General features: G+C 43.2%; 2 protein-coding genes across 3 annotated transcripts; one reads left to right on the top strand and one right to left on the bottom strand.

Moving 5' to 3' along the window:
- Positions 1-2,533: 2,533 nt before the first annotated feature.
- nsun2 (NOP2/Sun RNA methyltransferase 2) lies at positions 2,534-12,904 on the bottom strand. Its single transcript, XM_034600001.1, has 19 exons — positions 12,640-12,904; positions 11,893-12,050; positions 11,614-11,718; positions 11,421-11,526; positions 11,258-11,329; positions 11,047-11,131; positions 9,855-10,047; positions 9,292-9,366; positions 8,994-9,124; positions 8,328-8,401; positions 8,086-8,216; positions 6,907-7,003; positions 6,530-6,714; positions 6,132-6,224; positions 4,955-5,090; positions 4,366-4,446; positions 3,801-3,939; positions 3,347-3,386; positions 2,534-3,243 (listed from the first exon to the last, which is right to left on the bottom strand). Exons 1-19 carry the CDS (start codon positions 12,706-12,708, stop codon positions 2,922-2,924), a joined length of 2,292 nt encoding a protein of 763 aa, XP_034455892.1. The 5' UTR covers positions 12,709-12,904; the 3' UTR covers positions 2,534-2,921.
- A 375-nt stretch (positions 12,905-13,279) lies between these two features.
- srd5a1 (steroid-5-alpha-reductase, alpha polypeptide 1 (3-oxo-5 alpha-steroid delta 4-dehydrogenase alpha 1)) lies at positions 13,280-22,138 on the top strand. 2 transcript variants are annotated; one of them, XM_034600003.1, is made up of 6 exons: positions 13,280-13,952; positions 14,646-14,812; positions 17,928-18,029; positions 20,222-20,372; positions 20,471-20,540; positions 21,119-22,138. In XM_034600003.1, the coding sequence occupies exons 1-5, from the start codon at positions 13,642-13,644 to the stop codon at positions 20,535-20,537; spliced, it is 798 nt and encodes a 265-aa protein (XP_034455894.1). In that variant the 5' UTR covers positions 13,280-13,641; the 3' UTR covers positions 20,538-20,540; positions 21,119-22,138. The 2 variants fall into 2 exon arrangements, with proteins under 2 accessions (XP_034455894.1, XP_034455893.1); XM_034600002.1 differs by having other exon boundaries at positions 20,471-20,568.
- The last annotated feature ends 2,526 nt before the right edge of the window (positions 22,139-24,664 follow it).

Genomic DNA, 24,664 nt, shown 5'->3' with positions numbered 1-24,664 from the left:
CTCAGGAGGCGGAGGTGCATGCGTGAATGCAAATTTGTGAGAGAGCGCCTGCGCAGTTTCTGCAGACTCTCTCCACCAGGCCCCCTGGTGTAAAGTCTGCAGAAAGTTGGGAGAATCCAATGTGAGAACACAGCAGGGGATCCACCGCTGGATTCACCACTTGTGAGTTGGGGGGGTTGATGATGCTTTTAACACGCGAAAGGTCTCTGATCTGTGACAGAGATCTCTGCAGTGGAATTAATACGTTACTTCCTGCCTGCTGCACCCGACTGCTCCACCTCTCCTCTGAATGATGCGGGGGATTTGTTTTGCGATAGTGAACTCGTCTGTGCAGAGAACCTCCGGCTGTGTTGCGCATGTGTGAAGACAAACTGCGGGTAAAGGCCGGACCCAATTCTTTGGACTTTATCCGCAGGTCATGTCTGAAAATGGTTATACGGACCAAAAGTTTTGTAAAAATTCAGATTTACAGTTTATAAACATTTTACGTTTTTATTTCATTTAAAAAAATGTTTTTATTAAAGCAGTAGGTTTATCTGAGCTTTTTCCACCACTACAGAGTCGATGAGATGAGAAATTTAAAGTTGTAAAACCAAAGACTAACTCTCGATTGGTCGAAAATGTGAAGCTGCAGAAGATTGATACCTGGCTTCAAATATACATCATCATTACCACAAGATGCTAGAGTTTGTATCCAGGATATTTTGACAGCGGGAGGAAGTGGAGATGCATCATCTATCTTTGTATACAGTCTATGGCTGAAGGTTTGTTCGGACAGAGCGACACAAATATTATAGGTGGCAAAGCTTTAAACATACAGATGTGGGTTAATAAAAAATAAAAAAACTGACTGGAGGAAAACAACAGACTTGACTTTGAATTTTGAGATCAGGGACCACAAGTGCAGCTAGCAAGTTAGCTTACAGTTCGCTGTCCAATTCGGACTTTTACATCACGCTGAGTGACAGGTCTCGGTTTGAGAACACTTCAGAATCACAAGTGCTTCCTGAAAGCTCTTCCAGGGAGAAGGATAATCAAAATGGAGTGAGTGGTATGGAGAAAATTAGAGAAAGGACCGATGGAAATATAAATTGAACGTAAAAGAAAAGAAGAGTGGGGAGTATATGGGAGAGGATGAGGAGAAGGAAGACAGTGCAGACTGGATGTCATTACTAGTATTAGCAGGCTGGCACTGAACGTAGAGGTTAAAAGGCAGAAGACATCACTCACGCTGACAAACCAGTGCACACACACCGAAAAGAACTAAGCTGAAATATACGCAATATACGCACTGACTTAACTCAAACGCTCACTTCCACAACCACACACACGTCTCAGTAACAACTTCTGCCTTATCTTCAAACCTTTCCCCATATCTGTCCAATTCAATTTATTCATCCCCATCCTCTCTCTAACCCTCCATCCCCGCACTTCTCTTCATCCGCCCAAGGCTTTTATCATTCTCAACTCCTTCCATTTCCATGTGCGAGTATTTTTACTTCATCCTCGACTGACTCCACAAGCAGCCCCCCCGCCCGCTGCTACGTCTTCCTCTTCACTCTCAAATACCTTATACACATTTTTCAAATGGCTAAAAAAAAAAAAGTCTCCTTTATCCCCCCCCCTCCCTCTTCCTGATCTTGCTCGTCCTCTCCGCCCCCTCCCTCAGCCATGTTGTCAAGTAAAAAGCCTTTGAGTCTTTCTTTTCCATCTGTCTGCAGGGAAAGAGAGCAGAGCCGTGTGAGGGGATACAACTGGGTTTACTCTTCCACTTGGAAGTAACCCAAACAATGACTCCTGGTGTCTGAGACTTGTCCCCTTCTGCCTCTGCAAACATCGCCATCACTGGCGTATCCAGAGCAGAGGGAATTGACAGGACAGCCTCCCTCTTGAATGTTAATAGTCACTGCTGTGCACTTTAGACGAACCGAGCCGACGCAGGAAGAGCAAAGGATAGAAGAGAAAATAAGAAGTTGATTGGGAGAAATAAAAAAGAGGAGAGCTGAGGAGTGCAGGATGCTCTCTGTGGTCCCTCTGTTCTCTCCCATCACCAGAGAGAGGTGAGGGGGCTGGTTGTCATGACAGCTGTTGTCATAGCAGCTGGACTGGGTAATAAACAAGAGGATGAGATGGCCGTGTATCCAGTGCAGTGAAGCCACCGTGGCAACCACCAACCGGATGCAGCAACCACGATTTTGCCATGAGAAGCTTGATTTTAATTCCTCCACCGAGGAGGTTAGGTTTACATCCCTGTCCATTTGTTGGTTTGTCAGTTTGTTTGTTTGTTTGGGAGCAAGATTGTGCAGAAACTACAGGATTGATTTTTGGTGTTTAGTTTGTTGAAAATTTGATACATTAATTAAATCCTGCTGCACCCTTAGCTTTTACTTCAGACACAACTGTGTGAACGACTACTGTAGCGGTGATATGGTTCCTTATAGTTGTGTTCAAATATGTCTCTTTAGCACACCTTTTACAATTCAACTGGCCCAGAACGTATTAGACTATAAATAACTTGACCTGTGACACAGTAAGCATTTCACTCTTTTAATGAACTCTGTCGTTCTGCTGAATTACAGATGTAAAAAATGAGATGGTCGTTAATATAAAATTCTCAAACATGATCGATGGCAAAAAAAAATGATGACCCTTGATCAGTGGAATAAATTTGTTAAAACATGAACAAGCTATATAAAATAAGAAAGGCCATTAACTAAACAGCCGACTCCTGGAGGGATCCAAAAATGAAATATCTCAAGGGAGTCCATCTCTGAGAGGGAATCCTTCAGTGTGATAAACAGGGAAGAAGCGTATTACCCTCCTCTACCACATCATGTGGTCCTGGATCTGCTCAACAGCTTTTAGAGCTCTAACACGTCCTCAGTCAATCCTGCTGTCTCTCTCCTGTCGCCTTGAAATTTTCAGCCACTCGCCCCCTGGTTGCTGCTGTCGGCCTTTGGTTCTGACGATCCGTTTTCCCCGACGTTCTTCAAGTCCAGGTCTCCTTCATTTCCGGCCTCCATTTCCTCCTCTGTGACCTTTTCCACCTCGTCCTCCACCTCTTCCTTTCCCCCCTTTTCTCCATCTCCCTCTTTTTGCCCCTGGCCCTGTTTGTCTCTGAAGACCTCCACGCCTAACATTCGGAGGTAATGAAATCTCTCGTTGCGCGGGACGAAGGCACGGATGGACGTCTTTCCCCTCCAGCCACACAGCTGGATGGGACACTGAGGCTCCTCTGGGTGACTGAGGAACAGGAGGAAACGGTGGGTGTCAAACCTGATCACTGCTTTAATTGACATTTATTAAATTATGGACTAGAAACATAAACAAATACAAAACCACTTACCCTGGGTTGGGAATATACTTCAACACAATGCTGCCCATTCCTGTGAAGATCAACGTGCATAGACAACACATTAAAAAGTGATATTAGCTGGTTTATTGATACCTGTTCACCATGCTTCCTATTAATAATATCTGAGAATTATTAAGTGCAACTCCATTTTTCATTTGCTGGAACTGCTTAGCTCCCTCTCTGAGGTTTTTGGGTCAGTGTTTTGCTCAAGGGCAGCTCAGCAGCAGTTGTTGAGGAAGGCAGAGCATTACTCATTCACTTTGCTCTTTCATATTTTGCCAGGAACCTTTAAGTCACTAATTCACTACTCTAACCTCTGGGCTGCTGGTGCCGTTAATCAGATCCTGTTTTTTTTTTTTTGGGGGGGGGGGGGGGGGGGGGGTTGAGTTTGCAAAAGAAATCGGTAGCAATAATTATCATTTGGCACAAATGGTGCAGTACGTACCCAGTTTCTTGGCCTGAGAGTGAGCATCTTCCTCCAGTTTGCTGAGGAAGGGGTTCTCCTGGGTGAGCAGCACTTTGATGTCCTCCACACTCACGCCGATTATCCTGGAGCGAATATACGGCTGAAGAGTGTAGATACCCTGGTGTGACGGAGAGGTGGTTCACAATGTGCGCAACAATGAAACGAGTCCACATTCTTTACAGCTACACTGTGCATTTCAAATGAATGAATTATCAGTTGATTGGAGTGTGAACTCTGCCATCTGGCTCCCTCGTTATTCAGCTGTCAGCTTTGATTGTGGATACAAGAAGAACCCACGGCATGTTTGGGCACACAGAAGAAGCTGCTCATACGCTGGGTTTTATGATGAAAATCTAAGAATACAGAAGTTGCTCAAGCCTTAGAAATGTAAGCTTTATATTTTACCATGCATCTTCGCACTATGAGGTAAATCTGCATACAAAGAGAGGATTACGTGGTGTGAAAGTGATTTAATGTGCGAGGATGAACTGAGACTGGCTGAAAACGGCACACTAATCTGTGTGTGTGCGTGTGCGTGTGTTACCTCCTGAGCCAGTCTGAAAGCACAGCCAAACTCCTCTCCATCACTGTTGCGACACCACACCTTCACCCCCGTGTTAATGACCTGAGAAATGGATTAGAAAAAAAAAGTAAACACACACCCAGTTTGAAAAATGGCTCGGTAGCAAAGCAAAAACTCCTTTCATTTAATTACACTTATTAATAGCTCTTTTACATGTAAAATCCAATGTGATCATATAAATAATCTAAATCAAAAGTAAAAGGTCTATTTAGGTTACTTGTGAAGTCGTAGTATTAACAGAGATGTTTCTGTAGTCACTGATGTTCAGCAAACTTTCTCACTCGAGGTGTCTACTACAGAAGTGTGGGTAAACAGTGAAGTGTGTGTGTTTGCAACCTAAGAGAAATGCAGAAAAATGTAACAGTAATAATTGAATGAGGATATGAAATCAGGGGGAAATAGATATATGCCCTAAATATTAATCCGTTTGCAGATATTACACAGACAAGAGAAGTGAGCTCAGGCATGTACCATCACAGACATAATGCAGGTGACTACATTATAAATCATAATCGTCAAACATGGATTTCAAATGAAAACACACAAACACCTTCATGCGCTCGCTGTTGTTCAGCAGTACGTTGCGGAGCTCTTTAGACACCATGTACAAGTGTCTCTTCTTGCCCTCATGGGTCCTGGTCAGAACATTGAGTTTGGGGAAGTCTGGGGAAAGATCGTAGAATGATCTAAAAAAAAAAGGAAAAAAATTATTTAAACAACATTAAAATCCAGAAAATGATCATGTCCGTATTCACATGCCGTTTTCAGACATGAACTCTGGAGAATGCCTGCACAATTCTGTCTGGAATTCCTCCAGTTTGCCTTTCCCACATAATGAATGCAGCATTCAGACACTTTCACAACACAGAAATCTCTGGAACGTTCAGGTGAGGTGTGGAGCTGCAGGTAGAGGCAGGACGCGACGTATTAACTGCAGAGACCACGTGTCTTTGTTTACAGCAGATCGAAACAGGGTCAACCCTTATGACCAAAAACTCCCTTTGACATCTTCAGTGTATGGCACCGCTTTTTCATCCTGAGATATTTGTATTCCGTCCTCTGGAGGATCTCCTGCCGTGTTTTCACATCGACTCATTCGGACATTCTCCAGAGATTTTACTCTGAGGCTGACAGGGGAAACTGGGGAGAATGTCAGGAGGCTGTCACATAAGCCGTTTTCAGACATGACCTACAGGCAACGTCATAAGAATTGGGGTCCGGGCTTTACCCACAGTTTACTTATCACACATGCAAAACGTGGTGGGAGTTTTTCCGCACAGACGCGTCCACAACAGCAACAAATCCTCCACACTATTCAGGCAAGAGGTGGAGCGGTGAAGCAGGCAGAGGCAGGATGTGACGAATTAATTCCGCTTCAGCGATCAGTGATTTTCTTGAGAAGACACCGGTGTCTGCTCTTATCACCACAAACTCTCGACATGTTTGACATGGTGTACGACACCGCTTTTCTACCGGGAGATATTTGTTTTCTTTTTGTTTTCTTCCTTTTTGCGTCTGTCGCATGTTAGAAGTGTTATTAAACCCCCACTCGCATGCAGGGATTCCCCACTGCATTCTCAGTCTGATTCTCCCGACTTTATACGAGGGGGCCATGTGGAGAAAGTCAGAGCCTCTCACTTGGACATTTCACAAATGAACCTCCTCTGGAAAATGTGCACAGTTCAGTGCATGTCTGAAAGCAGCTTAACACACACAGACATGCTTACTGTATAGTGGTGAAGACAGGGTCGTCTTCAGTTAGGAACACAAAGGGGTCTTCCTTATAACCAAACAGCTTCATCCTCTTCATGGGTGGAGGCCTGGAAAACAGAGGAAGGAGACTGTTAACAATGTAGTGTGTATTTACCTTAAATAATTACCTTAAGCAAATACACTGCTTGAATTGAATTTGATGTGTGATTAAAGTGTTCCCTTAATCATTTTGAATAATGTATATTTGTGTTTATTTAAAGTCCAAATGATCGATTTACATCCGCTTTTAATGATAACCTGACTATTCATCACGAACCTTCTCGACAATCACAGTAAGTAAACCGTTTAAAATTTGCATATTATAATATTAATAATATTATATCAGAGGGTATTCCTTTGTTTAGTAACTCACCCACACACTGTATTTGGTTTAGCGGCAGTCTCCTGGGCCGAGGAAGCTCCTTTGGATGCCTCCTTCTCTGGGCCTCCCCCCTCCACCTCCACCTTCTCGGGGATGCGGGGAGCCTCTGCAGGGGTCGAGGCCGCCAGGGAGCCTCCAGTCTGTTCCACCGCACTGGACGACACTTCCTTCCTCAGCTGGAGACGACAGGGGTGGGGGAGTTGGGGGTGAGCAGACAGAGGTTCAAGAAAAAGAAGATGTCCTCAGCTCTGGTTAGGAAAACTGGACAGGTGAGTGATGCAGCATTTAAATTGTGCTTTCATTCCCTCTCTTCTTGTAAGAGCAACAATTTAATCATCTATTGAGTGTTTTTGTTTGTGAGGAGGTACCTTGGGAAATCTTTTGTTCCACGGCATCGGGGCTTTCTTCACCAGCACAGCCACAAAGAAACCTCCAGTGTTCTGGTGATGTGGCAGAATCCTCATACTGACAATAACACACACACACACACACACACACACACACACACACACACACACACACACACACACACACACACACACACACACACACACACACACACACACACACACACACACACACACACACACACACACACACACACACACACACACACACACACACACACCTTTTAGTTTTGTGGTGTCACATACTGTGAAGCTAAACAAGGATTTGTTTTTGCCAGCTTGAATGAAGACGTGCTGTAAAAACATAACAATAGCTCCCTCTACTGGCCAGGCCCATGTCAGTCTGAGATTTTAATATGACATCATCTCCCATTATGTGAGCGTACAGATGCAGATGGTGGGGCTGTGTATGTGTGTGAAACGCTGTGCCAAGAAAAAATAAATTAATCAGACGTATTACTCAGCTAATGAATTTGGCATCAGTGAAAAGAGAGAAGGTTCCAAGTGTGTGTTTGTAGTTTTTTGCTCTTCTGAGAACAAAATACACTCATTGATTAGAAAAACTGCTTGATTAAAGGTCGGGTTGGTAATTTATTACTGAAACACTTATTTGATTTTATTCTTATTTGTCGAAGTCCTCTTCACCTCCCTATAGCATCAATATAGTCATCTGAGACTTTAATAAACACAACCAATCATTTCATTTGGACCAAATAGCTTTCGTAGCTTTGACGAGAGGGCCAATTGGAGGCGGCGGGATGTATCGGTTGCATATTTTCAACGTCTAGCCGGCTGTCAGTTTTTTCCGAAAATCAAGTTTGAATGAATTTGACATGACACACAATTTGTTCGATTATATTCAAACTCCCCCCAGAAATCCCAGAGTTCTTCCACAGGCTGCTTCTCAGATGCTCTGGTATCATGACTGTCCACTCAGAACGGCTTTACTTGCAAGCATCCTCCATTTCATAGTAAAACAACCTAATATTACTGACTATTGATGCACTTCTACACAGTATATTTAGAAATCGAGCGGGTGACAAGTGACCGCCCTATCAGGAAATGGCAAATCATAAACTAATCCTCCACACTTAACTTAATAGCGCAAACTTCTAGTGTGCAGTGTCTGTGAGTTCATACCATCTCTCCAGATGCATGCTAGCCAGTTTCTCTGGGTCATTGGGTGGGAACATGGTGGGACGGATCTGCGTTCGCCGATTGCTTGGAACCTCGGACCAGTCCGAGAACCACTGACCCTCTTTGGTCATCAGCTATGGAGCAAAGAGAATGATTCATAATCATGAAATGAAATGCTTCAATGACCTAAATGTCATCTTCCTTTGTGGTTTTAATGAACTCCAAAGACCAAAATATTCCAGTACCTTCCAGGAAGAGACACCGGGCATCCACTTCAGCCCCGGCAGGTCGGCAGAGCTGTCAGCGAGCTCCAACGTTCCTGGCAATGTAGACGAGAGGAGACGTTACAACTTGGCTGCACAAGACAGAGCTTCTATCTAAATAAAATTCTCATAAATCGCATGTTGTGGTATATTTAGGCTTTTACAACTGAAGGAAATGTTTGTGAAGGCGAAATACACGTATACAATGTCCAGGGTAGGTATTTGTGTTTTCTAATGGGAACATTCAAATATAACAAAATTATATCAGGAGAGATTATATGAATGTGGCCGTTCAAAATGTGAACCAATACAATATCAGAGTACACAGTGGACCCTCATCTGTTTTCAGCTGCACTATTGTTCTATCCAGGATTTCCATGGTTCAACTGAACCTTTTCAATGAGATGAACCTGATTTGTCTGAAAATGGCGATAGAAAGCTGTACTAAGTGCAGTGGATGTGGCATTTTGAGGTCATATGACCTCCTCGTAAATGTGGAAGTTTGTATCAGCCTACATGAACTGGTCAGGGACTGAGACGCTGTTCAGAGACAAGTTTGGAAAAGGATGAAATGAAAAAAATGTGCACTCCTTATAAGAGCAACATCATGTCATGGCTTTGGTTGTATACTCTGCGTGCATTTGTTACCCTCGCTCTTTTCCAGCAGTGCTGCTATGACAGCTTCGTCCTCTATAGGGTTGAGTGAACAGGTGGAGTAGACCATCCTCCCTCCCACAGCCAGCTGTTCAACCCCGCGCACTGCAATCCGCAGCTGGAGCCTGGTGAACACACACACACACACACACACACTAATGTAGCCAACTTTTCTAATTAGGACCAAAGGACACACTCCATTCCCTTGTTGTTCAGTCAATTTTGTCTACCACACAAGTGCACAAATTCCTATGTTGTCTCAAAAATGTGAGCACTCGCTGTTCCCACTCACCCGTGGAGGTGCAGGCTGTTGCTGGTCGTCCATTTCTTCCATACGTCTATGTTCTTTCTCATGGTGCCATCCCCGCTGCAGACACAGAGCAGACAGCACCATTCAGTCATGCCTCACTTTGACCAGGGGCTTGAACCACCAGAGATCCCCAACACTTCTCACAGGGCAAAAATGTCTACAAAGCACAAACTGTCTAAATGCTGGGCTTTAGCTGACGGCCACATCCCTGCTGCCTGCCTGTCTTCATTACCGCTTTCCCCCTCTCCCTCTGTTGTGTTTGGCAATGACTCCTGGCTTCAGCGCTGCAGCTGGCCCAGTCAGGCAGCATTTACAAACTAATGCAGTTCCAGTTCAACTACAAAATGACAATACTAGTGAAGAAGGCGCATACGCTAGAGAACCTCCATGCATGATGTGGCTGCATGCAGGACACCTAATCCCATACCATCTGTCTCACATACACACGCATCAGGCACGGCTTAGCAAACATATTTCTTTCTTTATCCACTTCCTCGCCACATAATACCCAACAGTGCAGACATGTCCTGCGGCCAGTTACTGACCTACAGGGCACGTCACACAGAATGCGGTCGTAGAAGAGGACGTCCTTCTTGCCGTCGGAGAGGATCTGCAGCGTGGGGATGCAGGAGGCGTCGTGGTTGACCACCATGATGCAGGGGCTGTTGAGACGCTTGGCCTGGTGCACCAGCAGGTAGCAGCGCTTGTTGTCCACGTCATTGGCAATTACAAAGCCCTCTGAAAGGCAGAATGTAGATGAGTTACATACAGATTATGCAGGGGCACAATGGAACTACTGTGGAACTAACTGTGCCGTGTTACAGCAGCAAAAGGATCGTAAAATTAGAAGAATCAGTAAAAAAAATAAAAATAATAATTAATTAAACATTAAATATAAACATAAGGAAGTAACAAAAATACCAATAGTACATACAATGTAAACAGGATTGTACATGGAAAGATATTGAGATTTAGATGTCATCACTGTTGTGACAGTGATTGTGTAAAACTGTGATAAATCTATTTTAAAAAGTAGTAACAAAATAGCTTTATCAGCTGCTGCTTTCATAAGAGGTGCGTGGTAAAAAGGGAGCAGCTCAACTGAGCGTTTACAGCATCAAAACCCTATGTTTAAAGAGATGAGTGGAATGACAGAACCAGAAGGGGACACCGAGGCGGTCACAGAAGTGGAAACTCTATTGACTCGTATTTATAATCCCACATGGAGCAAACTACAGTATTATGCCATATAGAGCGGCTCGGGTCGCATTTTTCTGTCTGACCTTTTTCAAGCCCAAGAGAAGGCTAACTGATCCCGTCCTGAACGGTATAGGCTTTTCAGGGTGTTTTTCCGAGCCCGACTTAAACCTGATGCAGTTAATAGTAGCTGCACTGGGTTTGTGTTACTCTGGGCCTGACACACTATTGCTTGATTTCACTACTACAGACATGTGAAGTGTAGAAAAAAAACTGAGTAGATAACCAAGCCAATATGACAGGACCCCTGAGTATGAGGAGGAAACCTGCACCCGGGCCAAACCAGCTCGCGCACAACCAGTGCCCATGGAGCATGTCCCTTAACCACACCGGTGGGCATCCGTGCATCGTTTACTGCTGCCACGCCATATTCGACAAGACTAAGACTGAGTGAGTTTGAGTGCAATTGTTCGTCAGTGATTAGATTATCTGTGTGACAGGGATTATACCGTTTGTCCTGATCAAACGCGTGCTTCTTACCTGGAAATGGCACTTCCATGTCAGCATGGAGCATCTCAATCAGCTGGGCTGTTTTTGACCCTGGAGCTGCACACATGTCCAAGATCTGCACGCAAACACATGCACATCAACACAAGCACAGCTGTTTCTCAGTGCTCAAAGGAAGAAAACCAAAACAGAAAACACATCACGTACTGACAGATTTAACCTTCAAACAGGGCGCTGCTTTTACCTTGTGGTGTGGCTCGATCTTCATAAGCAGAGGAGGGATCATACTGACAGCCTCCTGTCGACTGATGTTACCCTGCAAGGACAAAAAAACAAATTCTCAACATCTCTGACCACATTCAGAACTGGTATTAACTTCCTGAGTGTTAGGTTTGTGTTCCACTCACCGACTCGGTCTCGCTGACTAGAAATTGGTGGAACTTCTCCAGCAGGGGCGACTTCCTAATGATCTTCCTGCTCATGTTAGTTTGCCAGGCCTGCTCATCAGGATACCTGGAGAAGACAGGCACAGTGCGTACTGGGATTCCATGATGAACCTGTGTTACCTTTTAGCTTTGCGCAAACAATGCAAGCTCGTACCAGTTAAGAGCTTGTGGAGCCTCAATCATCTGGCCATCAATCTCCAGCTCCTGAATATCCTTGAAGTATTTTTCCTTCAGGCAGTGGAGGATCTCCTTGGCATGGCTGGAACAAGGCAGACAGAAAGAAACCGGGCCTTACTCTTTCATATGAGGCTTTTCGTATCGTCTATGTGATTCAGACCACTTACAAGTGAGCGGCAGAGACACATTAATACGACAACTCTCGTGCATGATGTTAAGCATGACTAAGAAAAGAGTATGAGGATTCCCAGCTGACCTCTTGTACCCGGTGATGCGGATGGTGGCCGGCAGTGGTTCCCTCATTGCCTCCATGAACTGTTCGAACTCCCCCTCCGGCACCAGGCCCAGCTCCTGGTAGTAGTGCTCGAAAAGCTTGTTCTCCTTGACGATGTCGGCGTAGCCAGCTCCCCAGCCCTGAGAACATGAACGCACGGCCATTAGTGTGGGTAGGGGCAGAGCAACAGGGCAAGCAAAACCTGTGCCCCCAGCTGAGAGAGAATTATGTGGTTTGGTATCATGTGTTCGGGTTGGTTCAATGTAGGTCCATTTTGCCTGGGGCCCCTGAAATGCAGTATATGCCATATGTACAAAATTGCCAGATTATGAGGTGATTCTGGTTTTAACAATGCAAACGTTCATTAACTGTCAATCAAAAATCAGTCAGTTAAATGTTTTCTTGCTTATGGTCTCAGTATCAGAGATAATAGGGCAGCTCATGGTGTCTGGTACATTTCATTATGGTCTGATCATCAATTCGGCCTGAGGTAATTAACTAAACACTACCCAACTCAATTACATTGTGGAGTTTATTTCCAACCCTGCTCGGTTCTTCCCTTCGCGGTAAACCTGGCTCACAGCGTCACGGCAGCACGAGAACAAAAGTTCCGTTTTCACCTCGTCTCCATTCATTTGAAGGATATTTAAAAGCTAAACAACATGTGGCCCGGACAGAGCAACACAACAGTAGCACGGTAGGTGCAGCAGCAGGAGAGTGGATTCTTACAGCGTTGTCCCTGCTGTCCCTGCCGCCGGTGACCTGGTTCTTCTGCCGCTGCCTGCTTCTCTTCCCCATCTTGGAACAACAGACGACCCTGGAGGAAAGTCTGCGGAGCAACGTGGTGGCCGGACGCGGGGAAATGTGCGCAGCGACTCGGGTAAACAGCGAGGCTTCAGGGAGGAAGAGCCGCCGAGCTACTGTGTTATCGTCAAAACGTGTTGCCTGTGACGCACGTGAATAAGGACCCCCGTCGAGGTGGCCGCGGACTGTGCCTGAAAAGAAAATGAAATATATCTGCGCGAAGTTCAGGGCCGATTTCTGAAATCTTTACCACATGAGAAAAAAAAAACTTGATTACTATTTTAATTTCTTATGCGTGATATACAATTATTGCCTTCTCAACGAAACACACATTTTAAAAAATTGTTTTTATCATATCGTCAGAATTGCCATTATCATTCCATCATAGGTGGCTACTTTGTATAAATTCAAAAATCAAGTTGTAGAGCCATTGAGTTAATGATTTTTTGAGTTATTATTCATTTATGCAAACTATTTGATCGTGACACCAGAGCGAGCTTTTTGATTGGCTGATACGACTCCATACCACGTCTGTTCAGCGGTTGCGATTGGTCGAGTGCTCATTGTGTGGAAACATATTCTCAGTCGCGTGTAGGAACCAACTGTGCAGCAAATGTGAGAGAAAGATGACAGATGGAGGAAGATGTGAGAAAGACAGGAGCCTCAGGAGTTCAGCATAAAGTCCTGAATGAATCTGCCGGAGCAGGAGAATCTGTTTTCACTTTATTAGACAGACGGAGCAGGCGGAGTTGAATCTCTGCTCCACACTCCGGAGTAGAAGGGGCGGTCATGCAGCTATGACGCGGGGAATCCCACCCCCCTTTAATAGACAAGAAGAGGATAAGCAGGCGATCGTAGCGAGTATCAGTGACTAGAACCCCTCTTCAGTTGTGTGTGTCTCCTTCTTGAACCCGTCCTCCTGCTGTCATGGACGCGCTCCTCTCCAGACTCTTCTCCTCGGAGGAGCAGGAGCTGCACACCTTGGACCGGATGGCGCACATCCTCCTTTTCATGGCCGCCTGCACTTTCGTCACGCTGCTCTTCGAGAACGTGCCCTACGGCCGCTACGCCAGCAGCAGGTACGGGTTCCCGCTGGACGCCCGGTTCGCCTGGTTCGTGCAGGAGCTGCCTGCGCTCCTCGTGCCTCTGTGCCTGGTGCTGTGGACATCCTCCGCCAAAACGCTCCTGCTGCCCAACCTGCTGCTCATCGCCGTGTATTTCTGCCACTACATCCAGAGGTGGGTGCGCAAAACTTGGCACTTTTAGAAAAGGTTCACCTGCAGTCAGCAGCATGCACCGTGCAGTGGGGGAGTGTTGTCTTCTGCAGGTTGCACAATTTATTATTGAAAATCATTTTTGCACATTAGTGTCCTCTTGCACATTATCTGCACTAATTATATGATTGCACATGTATGCCTCTTATTTTGAAATTCACCTAGGTATATATTTATATACTTATACTATACGTCCCATTTTATATTCATATCATATTGTATACTTTTGTGAATATATACATACATGTTTATATAGTTTTACTTTCTAAAGTTTGCTGCTATATATTATTCTGCTGTGATTTTATACTCATTTAGATATACATATATAGCCCCTAGCGTTTAATGCTCGTTAAATTTGTATACCATACCAGCCTTTAAACTTGTAAGAGTCTATATATTTATATATGTATAAGTCTATTAATATCCCCCTCTACTTATGCCCAAATACAGTATACATTCTCGTGCAGTCACCCTGTGCCTCTCTGCTTTTCTATTTATTTATCTATCTATTAATGAAGGACTCATTAGGAGAGAAGAATATCAAAGTGTGCATCTCATTTTTAAGTATATCGTTTGTACCAGCTAACTAATCCACATCAAAGCATATATTCGAAATAGCAGGTTGTGCAATGATAACTTGTTTTTGTTCTGCTGCAGGTCCCTAATTTATCCATTTTTAATCCGAGGAGGTAAAGCGACACCATTCATCTCATTTGCCCTGGCCTTTGTTTTCTGCATCTTTAATGGGTACATGCAGATCAGGTACCTGAGCCATTACGCTGAGTACCCTGCATATTGGGTGACACATCCATGCTTCATCACTGGTAGGTGTTCTGTGGCTGCTGCTACACTTTCTACAACTTGATTTTATATGCACTAGAGCTTCTCTGTGACAGGAGGATGACGAGGGATAAAGATGAGGGTTATCCAAATTGAGTTGGCCATCTTTGTCAGTGTGAAATAGATTGGGTTTGGAATAAACACTCACACTCAACATGAGGGATGCTGGAAGTCAGTCAGAGTTGAGGGTGCTCAGAGAGAAAAGTCTGTGTAATGACTTCATATTAAATGTGAAAAGCAATATCAATAATTATCGCAATATAACTTATCAATAGCAATATAACAAAAGCTATAAATATATACATCTATATATTGCTCTTGCATGTATCTCGATACCACAGCAATAAACAAAAACAAAACAATAAATCCCATTTATATCAACACACACAGTGATTCAACAATCCTTTCTAAAAAATTTCCAACATTCAAAAAACAACAGTGGCTATTAAATAAATAAAAAGAAAAGCTCATTAACATTATGAAACAGAACAGTGGCCTGTAGGAAAATTATGAAATTTCAGTTATCAGGTTTAGCTCAATGACCGTAAGAAAAGAGCAGAGGCTACACACTCACACCCCCAGCGCCAGCGCCAGTCGACAAGTGATTCTGTTCCTCTCCAATCACCCACACGCCGAACCAATCTCCACATTAACCTGCTGAACTCACATCCATGTTCCTGGATAAACCCTAGAGGGAACCAAACAAACACAAAGCAAACCCCAAGCACTGCACGGGTCCCAACAACCTTTGACCAGTGACAGTGTCCACTGTCAACGTGCAAAGTGAGTGCAGGTCAGTGTGAGAGCGAGGAGGGAGGACATGCAGCACGGCAATATGACACCAGACATGTAATGTGCACCTGCCCCGATGCTGAAGCAGGGGCGGCGGCAACCCTCCTGCAGCTGGTTCGGTACCTCCAGTGCTGTAAAAAAAAAACTGGTACTATGACGTGTTTAGAATTTTGGCATTGACTGGGTACCGAAGTATCGGGTCTTGTGACATCTCTACAGAACACGTAATTGATCTACCACAGATTTGTAAAAGGTTTTGCTGTTTATCAAGTGTTTTCCTTTCTCTGACCTTTATGGAAGAGGTTAAAACTACAACTTTCATTCAGGACCAAAAGTCAGTCTTCAAACTTTAAAGAAATAACAATGTGACATTAATCATGATAGATATCAGCATTGACTGATATGAATATTTTAATCTTGTGATCCGTGTTAGAATGTTTTATGTTATACCCGAACGCAAACTTAAATACCAGCTTTCTGAATCCTGTACCTAACTTTAGCAATGTCAAGCTCTATATGTGAACATCGGATAGGCTACAGAGAAAATACACTGATTGTTCCAAAACGAACTCAGATATTCTAAAAGTAATAATAATAATAATAGGTTTGTTTCGTGAACATATGTTCTGCTTTGCGGATTTGTTTTACATTAGCATAGGGACCTAAAGGAGAAACCAAAAAACAAATGTACTGAATTAATTTAATTTAACTGTTAATAATATACTAGCATGATAAGCAGACATATTTTACAAGGAAAAATCAACTGGATTGGTGTGTGTAAACTTGAAAGTGGTACATACGAAGAGTAATGTGTAAGTAAAATCAACATATACACAAAATTACTTAATGCACAAGTAACTTGAAAATAAGCAATAACGTATAAAAACATCACTGATCTGTTGGGACAGTGTGTTAAACGGCCAGTTTACAGTGTAAAGGAAAATAACAGGCTCCCTACCTCTCACTCGTTCATCCATTCTACCCCTCCTATCTATCCCTACACTTCTCCTTCTCATTCAACATTCATTAATGTTTAAATGTTTGAAAAAACCTAGTGCTCATTCAAAGGAATTTGGCTGCCTTGTCGTTTCCCTCTCTTGGCTTTTGCTCCACTGCAGGTGCTTCTCACACTTTTCAAACCGGAAAGTGCTCAGCTGTTGTTTTTGGCTCACCTTGCTGCTCAGGAAACTGTCAATTTTTAAATATATTTTCTTAAAGTCCCTGTAAATGTGTGGCGTAGCAAAATAAATCCTGACTCTTCCATGTTGCTGTTCATGTGTTCAGATTCATGTGTTTCATGTTTCTGATAAGTTTGGTTGTAATTAGTTATTTGAGGCTTTAAAAACTTTAAAGGGATAGTTCACCCAAAAATGGAAATTCACTCATCTACTCACCACTATGCCGATGGAGGGGTGGGTGAAGTGTGTTTTGTGAGTCCACAAAACACTTCCGGAGCCTCAGAAGTAAACTTTGCAACAGACCGAGACTTCATAAGTAATAAAACAGTAAATACATAACATGCCTCCATACTTGTGTGGTGTCATCCAAGTGTCTGCAAGCCCCGCCTAGACCTAGAGCTGGACAATAAGCCTAATATGTTGAAGTAGCATTTAGTAACATCATGACTTTCTCACTGTCGTAAATTTAAACCCCAATTTTTTGTTTGTTATAACCGAACTAACATTTTGGTTAAATCTGAGACCCATCTGATGGTCTGTCCAGGTCACACTAGCAGGACAAACATGTCAGAAGGGAACCGACACAATGTTCGAGGAATAGTGTATATATGTAAATTTTAATATAAATACTGTTACTACATAAATAGTGAGGTGAATGTGAGGGATTCTCATGATACATGTGTATTTAAAGCCATATTTAGCCACAACAGGACCAACTAAACAAACTCTAACAGAGTGTTTACAGAAACATATGGTGTGGAACACAATACTTCATGTGTATTTCAAGCCCCTGAAAAACAGTTTCCTCAAAGTTGCAGTTTTGAAAAGTACACTATTTTGCGTTATTTACTAAGCTCATAAACTAAACGTGTCAGTCTCCTTCATGAGGGCTCTGTGGGTGTGTTTTCACCAGATTGACAGAGGCCTGGCAACATAAGCAGCCAACATTACAGCTGTCATTGGATTTGATTTAAATTGGGAGAATATGGTTGGCAACATATGTTTTATGGGTCTTTAAGTATAGTGGTAAACCTCTGATGAATACTCACTGATAATTGTGAATAGATGCCATCTGGCTGTTTTTGCTGAAATCTTGTGCTACAGCCGCTTGTGGTTGGTTTATCCCCAGGGGCTGTGCTGTGGTTGGTCGGCTATCTTGTGAATGTGCACTCTGACCACATCCTGAGGAACCTGAGAAAGCCCGGAGAGACTGGTTACAAGATTCCCACAGGTAAGGTCTTTAGTCATCAAAACACGGGAACAAATGTGTTCTCTCACCACAGCAGAGCCTTATATCCCTCTATTACATGACATCTAACTCTCAGAAACTTTATATTTGACATGTCTGCACCTTTTATAAGTTTGAATGATTTAATCAACTGCTATTTTTTAATTACATTTCATGTCTCATATTTCAGAGGTCTGTTAAGCAAGCGACACAATTTTCAGACCCAAGTTCACTACTTAAAAAAAAAAAAAAAAAATAGCTCTGCAATTCAGCTCAACATGACGTTTTACAGAAACAAATCAAAAGTTGCCAAAGAAGAAGTGATTGTATGAATGTTGTTGCCATGACAAAGATCAGCACCTGCATCACCCGTGAATGTCAGTGTCTCAGTCCGTTATGGGGAAATAGAAATAATCAAAGCATGGAAATGATCTGATGGCAATTTTGAACCAACGCCTCCTCGCCCCCACTGACTTTTACTGAGCACCGTTCGCCTGTTTATTGAATTTGTATTCATATTCAACGTACTGTGCGTTGAAATCGCACCTAATTCGACACTGCACTTCCCTCGGCCATAAACAATACGCATTCCAAGTGTGAAGGCGATCAAACGAACGGTTCTCGAGATATGCGTTCCACATACAGACAGAAAGACAGACTGTGGAATTAGCAGGTAGATGACATTCACTTAACATTTTAAAAGCACAATTCACTACTGCTGTGTGGTAACAAGTCAATAAAGCAGTAGTCACACAGTGCTAGATGCAAATTTTCCTGTGTGGTCACATGATTACACAGCATCACACTGTTGACTTAATCACAGGTTGTCACTGGTTATATTCAACTCTCTCTGAACAATGTATATTGGTGGATAAACAGGTTCTTGCTGCATTGACTCATTTGGTTCAGTTCAGCTTGTGTGTAGATGAGTCACAATACTTGGGTTGTTGAGTAGGTTTGGTTGATGGGTGTAGTTTTGCTGTAGTTGACACGGACATAGAAAATGTCAAAACCGCACAGTGTTGATAGTAATCATGTTAGACAGGAAGGCAGGCCTACTCTAGAACATTAATATTATATGTCTGTACAAGATTCATGCTAAATAAAGCATTCAGCCCTGTAAAAAGTGTTATTACTTTTATCTTTAGTAGTAAATGCTTATTTTTCACAAGAGATTTGTTGCTTTCAAGCCAGATTAGCCCCTTCCGCCTATTTTTCTAGTCTTTCTGCAAAGCTAACTGATCCAGTTTCATATTGAACAGACAGATTGCAATTTGAATAAGCATAATGTCAAATTGTTCCTTTTTCATTTGCCAAATTAATTATTTGTTGATTTATACTGAAAACTGTTCAATGCACTGGGCGTTTTAGGTTTTCTTTTATCTCGTCAGCACTGGTGTATTTATGGTTAGGGTTTCTCGTAGTTCTAGTCATGAATGGACTCGTTTTTTTTTTTTACAGCGTGTGACCTTTTACTGTGTGAAAATGGATGCACATTCAGTGAGATGTGACACGTAAGGAGGGGGTTGGGTAAACAAGATTTTGGCCCAACTCCAAATTCCTTTGGACAAATAGCCTGGAGGGTGGGATGAAAAAGTAACAAAGTCCACATTCCTGCTTTTTTAGATCACAGATTGGTAAATTCACACCACAATTTAGACTTTTTCCCTTTGCTAAGTGAATCAGTAATCATAACAGGTTCACAAAGAGAGTGGCTCCTCTAAGTAAGAACATAGTCATAACAATAGCACCTTCAGCTTGAACTCGCGGTGAACCTGTTGAAACAATCCATCCTGGACCCTTAAGGAAAATAAAGAGGAGAAGGCGAGGCGGGAGGAAGCTGTGAGCTGTGAGGCTCTAAATGAACTTCCAGGCACGCCTGGAATCCCCTCACCCAAGAATCTGGCATTTTCACATAGAGGGTAGCAGCACTACTGTGCACATGGCCTGCAGTCCATTTGTGAATGCTCAGGCAATGTGGATTGAACTGTGTGGAGGCCTTTTTAATTTTTTGGCAGCATTCAAACTCAATTCCATTTAGAGATGGTGGAAATGTCACTACACATTCAGTGAAGTGTGGAATTGCAGTGGGTGAAAATTCATCATATTTGAATTCTCTCCCAGAGTGAATGATGTTGGCTGCTTCAGTTAACATATAAAGGGTTCTGTCCTCATGCTGTGTCTTCTACATACAGGCGGGATGTTTGAATATGTATCAGGAGCCAACTTCTTCGGAGAGATAATGGAGTGGGCAGGCTTTGCTCTGGCTGCTCACTCAGTTCAAAGTGCAGCCTTCGCCATCTTTACCGCAGTGGTCCTCTCCAGCAGGGCTGTGGCCCACCACAAGTAAGCATACAAATACACAGTAAGCAGGTTTGCAGGGACTGAAGCAAGCATTTGTGTTAATGGAAGAAAACATGTTTCCCCTCTGTCTCTCTCTGCAGATGGTACCTTGCTAAGTTTGAGGACTACCCCAAAAGCAGGAAGGCTTTGATTCCATTCCTGTTCTAAGAAGCACTTTATGCACTGGAAGCTGGAAGAGGTACTGCTGTTTAGAAGAATATTTTCTCGTATGTTTTCTTTTTTGGAAACAATTCTTTATTAGTTCATGCTTACAAAAGAAAAAATGACTTGTAGATACAGACCGGGTCAATTAATTATTGGTATAACATGCATATACATACAAGCAAGTTGTATATGTATATGTAAATGAATATCCATATACACCTAACATGTCAAGTTACTGTATGTTGCAGTCTTGAAGCCCATCTTTTCACACGTGCTCACAAGTGCGCTCACACATTCAATGTCAACAATAACCAGCCATTTGACTAGAAGAGCATCTGACCAAGAGCTTATTGTCTTTCCTTTGGCCCCATGAGATGTAAAATATATCGGTGTGAGGTGATTTCCACTGTCAGAATCTTCTCTGCAGTCGTTAGGCCAGAAAACAAGTAACCAGTAACCAGAAAGCCAGTTACAATGTATCTTTTGTGAAAAAGGCTGATAGAGCTAACTTGCTGGGATGTCTAAGGACCGGTGTTTATTTTTTGAAGCTTGTCTAATGTTATCCCATATTTCTTCTGATTAAGGAAAGCTCTGATGTCGGAACAAACCTTGAAGATCCTTTTTTTTTTCATTCAGAAAATATTGAAACAGGTTGCATGCCTGTAAATGATCTGAGCTGCAAGCAAGTTACAGTTAAAGACCATTGTCTCATGATTTTTATTGTTGCCATCAGTTTGGCAATAATGTCCATAAAGCACAAGAAGCTTTCAGCAACCGTGAACTGAATGTCCTGGAAGTGTTGTGCTTGCAGGAGAGCGCTCCTTCAGAGGATATAAGATGGTGATTGGAGCGTTGCTCAACAGCAATACAAGGGATTTATAACACACTGCACCAGCAGTAAAGAGTTTTAAGACGTCTCCGCTGATCTGCATATTCTCCCAGATGGAACATAAACTAGGAAATGCAAAGCAGACATTTCAAGCTTTCATTAATCCTCAAGAGGTATCTGCTGCTGAGCTATCTTCTTCACATCCGTTTATATTAAATAGATACAAACGGGACCTTGAGTTAACTCCAACGTGTTCTCCCACCTCGTCCAGAGGGACTTTTCCTCTTTACCGCATCGTCTGAAACTCCTGATCGAGAAGCCACTCGGGAGCAAAAGGAAAAGACCAACCTGTCCCCATCTACTGGGCTGCAAGGAAATCAAACAGAGATCAAGCACTGCCTTCAATAACTCACCCAAGCCTGAAATGAGAAGAAGAGATTGTCTTCTCAGAAAGAAAGAAGAGTGGACAAGGAAATGAAAGGAAAAAGTATTTGGGGAGAATTTGAAAACAGGAGCACGTTGCATGGATAAATTGCATTGGATGGAGTTGCCTGTGACTGATTGAAAAGAAGGAGACTGGGGGAATAGATAAGAAATATGTTGCATTGATATTGATCATAACATATTTTATGCTCTTATACTGTTTCATAATCATATTTATCATGAGCCAAATAATCTGTGTGAAGTAGGACTTTTTTTTAATCATGTCTTGTTTTGTAGGATTTGATCAAATGATGTGCCTTACTCGAGTGTTTCTCAAAATAGGTTAAGTCTGGAAAAAAAGTGGCATTTTCACTTTACTTTGGTCAAATCTGTCACAATCTATATGTGTGTATATAGTGGTTTATACTGAAGCTTTCCTTTTTGTTTCCTGTTTCAAAAAGTGCCGGCTGCAGTTTCTTATAACTAATCAGCCCTCTCTCTCCCAGTGGAGAAGATATTTCCAACACCAGTCACGGCCAAGGTCATATCAGAAGGAATTAAAAAAATGTATTGAAAATAAGGGTTTTGTCATCATTTTTAGACATGGTGCCATCAATAAATAAAAGGACCGCTGTGTCTGAGTGGGATGAAAAACGAAGGCTGTGTGTCGCTGAAGGCTATGTGGAGTGACATCCTTCATGTACAAGATCCTCTCTCTTTTTTTTCTCTTTCTCTTTCTCTTTCTCGCTCTTCCAGGCTATTTCCTGTGTGTATCTTCTGTATCCACGCTTCCTGTAATTGCATCACTATATACAACAAGGCCAGTGTTTACTGAACCTACCATCTGACTTTAATGCCTTTTAGGCAGACACCGACAGATTTCCTTTTTATATGCAAAGTGACTCAGTGTAATGACTCATAACTCTTTATTTGCATGTTTATTAATGCAGGCAGCAGATACTCCACAAGGGGGGGGCTGTTCTGTAATAGTCAATATACATATGTCAGCCTGTGGCATATGTACTGTAGGAAAGAAAAGGAACGGGGTTAGTCTGCAGTGTCGCCTCCTACAGGCAACAATAGGAATAGCTTTTTCAACTTTAACACATTTGACACCCTCAGACGAAAAGAGTCACAGCTGCAGGTTTATTGTTTGTTTTTAATGCCTAATGTTTCATGATTGCTTGAGTTGCCTTATGAATTCCAGCTCGTGGCTACAGAACACAAAATGCTAGGTTTTGCAAGAGCGGGGTTGGTTATCAGGGTGAACTCATCTTTAATTCCAGTCCTAGCATCCAGGAAAGTTATTTAACACATGTTTAACTGGTTTAAATTGTAAATGTTTGTATGTAGAAAAATAAATGCAAAGCCTCAAACACAAATAGCATCTGTAAAATAAATAAATACAGCTCATACACTCATGACTTGCAGGTGGTGTTGTTTTTTCCCTCCTGTAAAGGGCAAACATTAGCATGTCTGTATCTTTGGGTCTAAATTCTTCCTGCCTGTAGGTGCGGCAGGCAGGTAGTTCTGCAGTTGTGAACCTGCAGGGGGCGCTGCTCTGCAGCCAAATGCTATTCCCTTGGTTATGGCTGTGTCTTCAGTAAACTGTACATAACCCTACAGTGAGGCTTCAACACCGCAGGAAATATATTCATGCTTAGAAATGTGGAATTGATATAATAGCTGTTGATATAACCATGTAAATACAGATTTTCCACTCATGTGGGTTCTTCGATGTCTAGTAAATTCTGCGATCTCATTACCATTCAAGCCACATGCAGCCTCAGACAACTGCAAGCTTCTTTAATATGATCTCCTCACTGTTATGCCTGTGGGCATAATGGTGACTTCTCCAGCCCATTGTGTGCGCGCGTGTGTGTGTGTGCGCGCGCGCGTGTGTGTGTGTGTTAGGCATTCGTCAGCCATGGTCCAGTCATCACCAATGTGGTAATCCCATAAAAGCTGACAATGAGGCAAACCAGCCTTGAAATCACACACACACAGACACACACATGCGCCGGCACCCAGTCAGTGTGTGCTTTTGGCTTGAGCTGAGACTGTGACATGAGAGGTGAGAGGAATATCTAATTCAATCTCGCGTGTCACTCAAACACCGGTGTTTGATACAGTGTAAGATGGGGATGGAAAGGAAGAGCTTTGGATCTCTATAGGCGTACAGTGGGGGGGGGGGGGGGGGGTGAGCAGCTGTGCGTTTGCCTCAGTGTGTTATGCACAGTGCTACATATCCTAGCTGACACATAGCTGGCATATAGTTTCCTCTGGGGGGGTTTTCCTCGACTCTGTCACATGCTGCACGTGAGCAGCAGTGGTAGGAGGCTGGCATGCAAGAGCCTCCCTCCCTCACTCTCTCTCTCTCTCTCTTGCCTTCATAGGCATCCAGGAAGGTGCTGGTTATGCCTCATCCAGCCTCCCTGTGCTGTCCGCTCTGTCATAGAGTTTAATGGGCAATGGGGGGGGGTTGCTGTTACAGGGGCTGGGCGTCATACAGAGGCTGGAATGATCTACACCACCTGCTGTGTGTGCTGCCCCCTGAAAACGTGCATTTGGATGCAGTGGCCGCAGCGTAGTAAAATCCAGAAGAAGGCGGCATTCCATTTTGTGCTTCTACAAAAGACTCGGTGTGTGTTATGCAGCATGCACTATTCTCTGGTGTTAATGTGAGCAGCATGTCAAGGGCCAAGAGGTTGTGGTTATTCTGGCCCCCAGCAGTATCTCAGACGCCAGCAGACAGCACCATGTGGTCTCCCTCTCTGTCCAATGTTTGGAGAGTTGTGATATTCAGTTTTCTTCTTTACCAAACAGAGGCACATGAAGCTGTGTGTGCTATTAATGCTTTGCCCATAACACACAAACA

This window comes from Hippoglossus hippoglossus, chromosome 11, assembly GCF_009819705.1.
Source record: "Hippoglossus hippoglossus isolate fHipHip1 chromosome 11, fHipHip1.pri, whole genome shotgun sequence".
In the NCBI taxonomy this organism is placed as follows: domain Eukaryota; kingdom Metazoa; phylum Chordata; class Actinopteri; order Pleuronectiformes; family Pleuronectidae; genus Hippoglossus; species Hippoglossus hippoglossus.
This window is presented reverse-complemented; position numbering and strand designations above follow the sequence as displayed.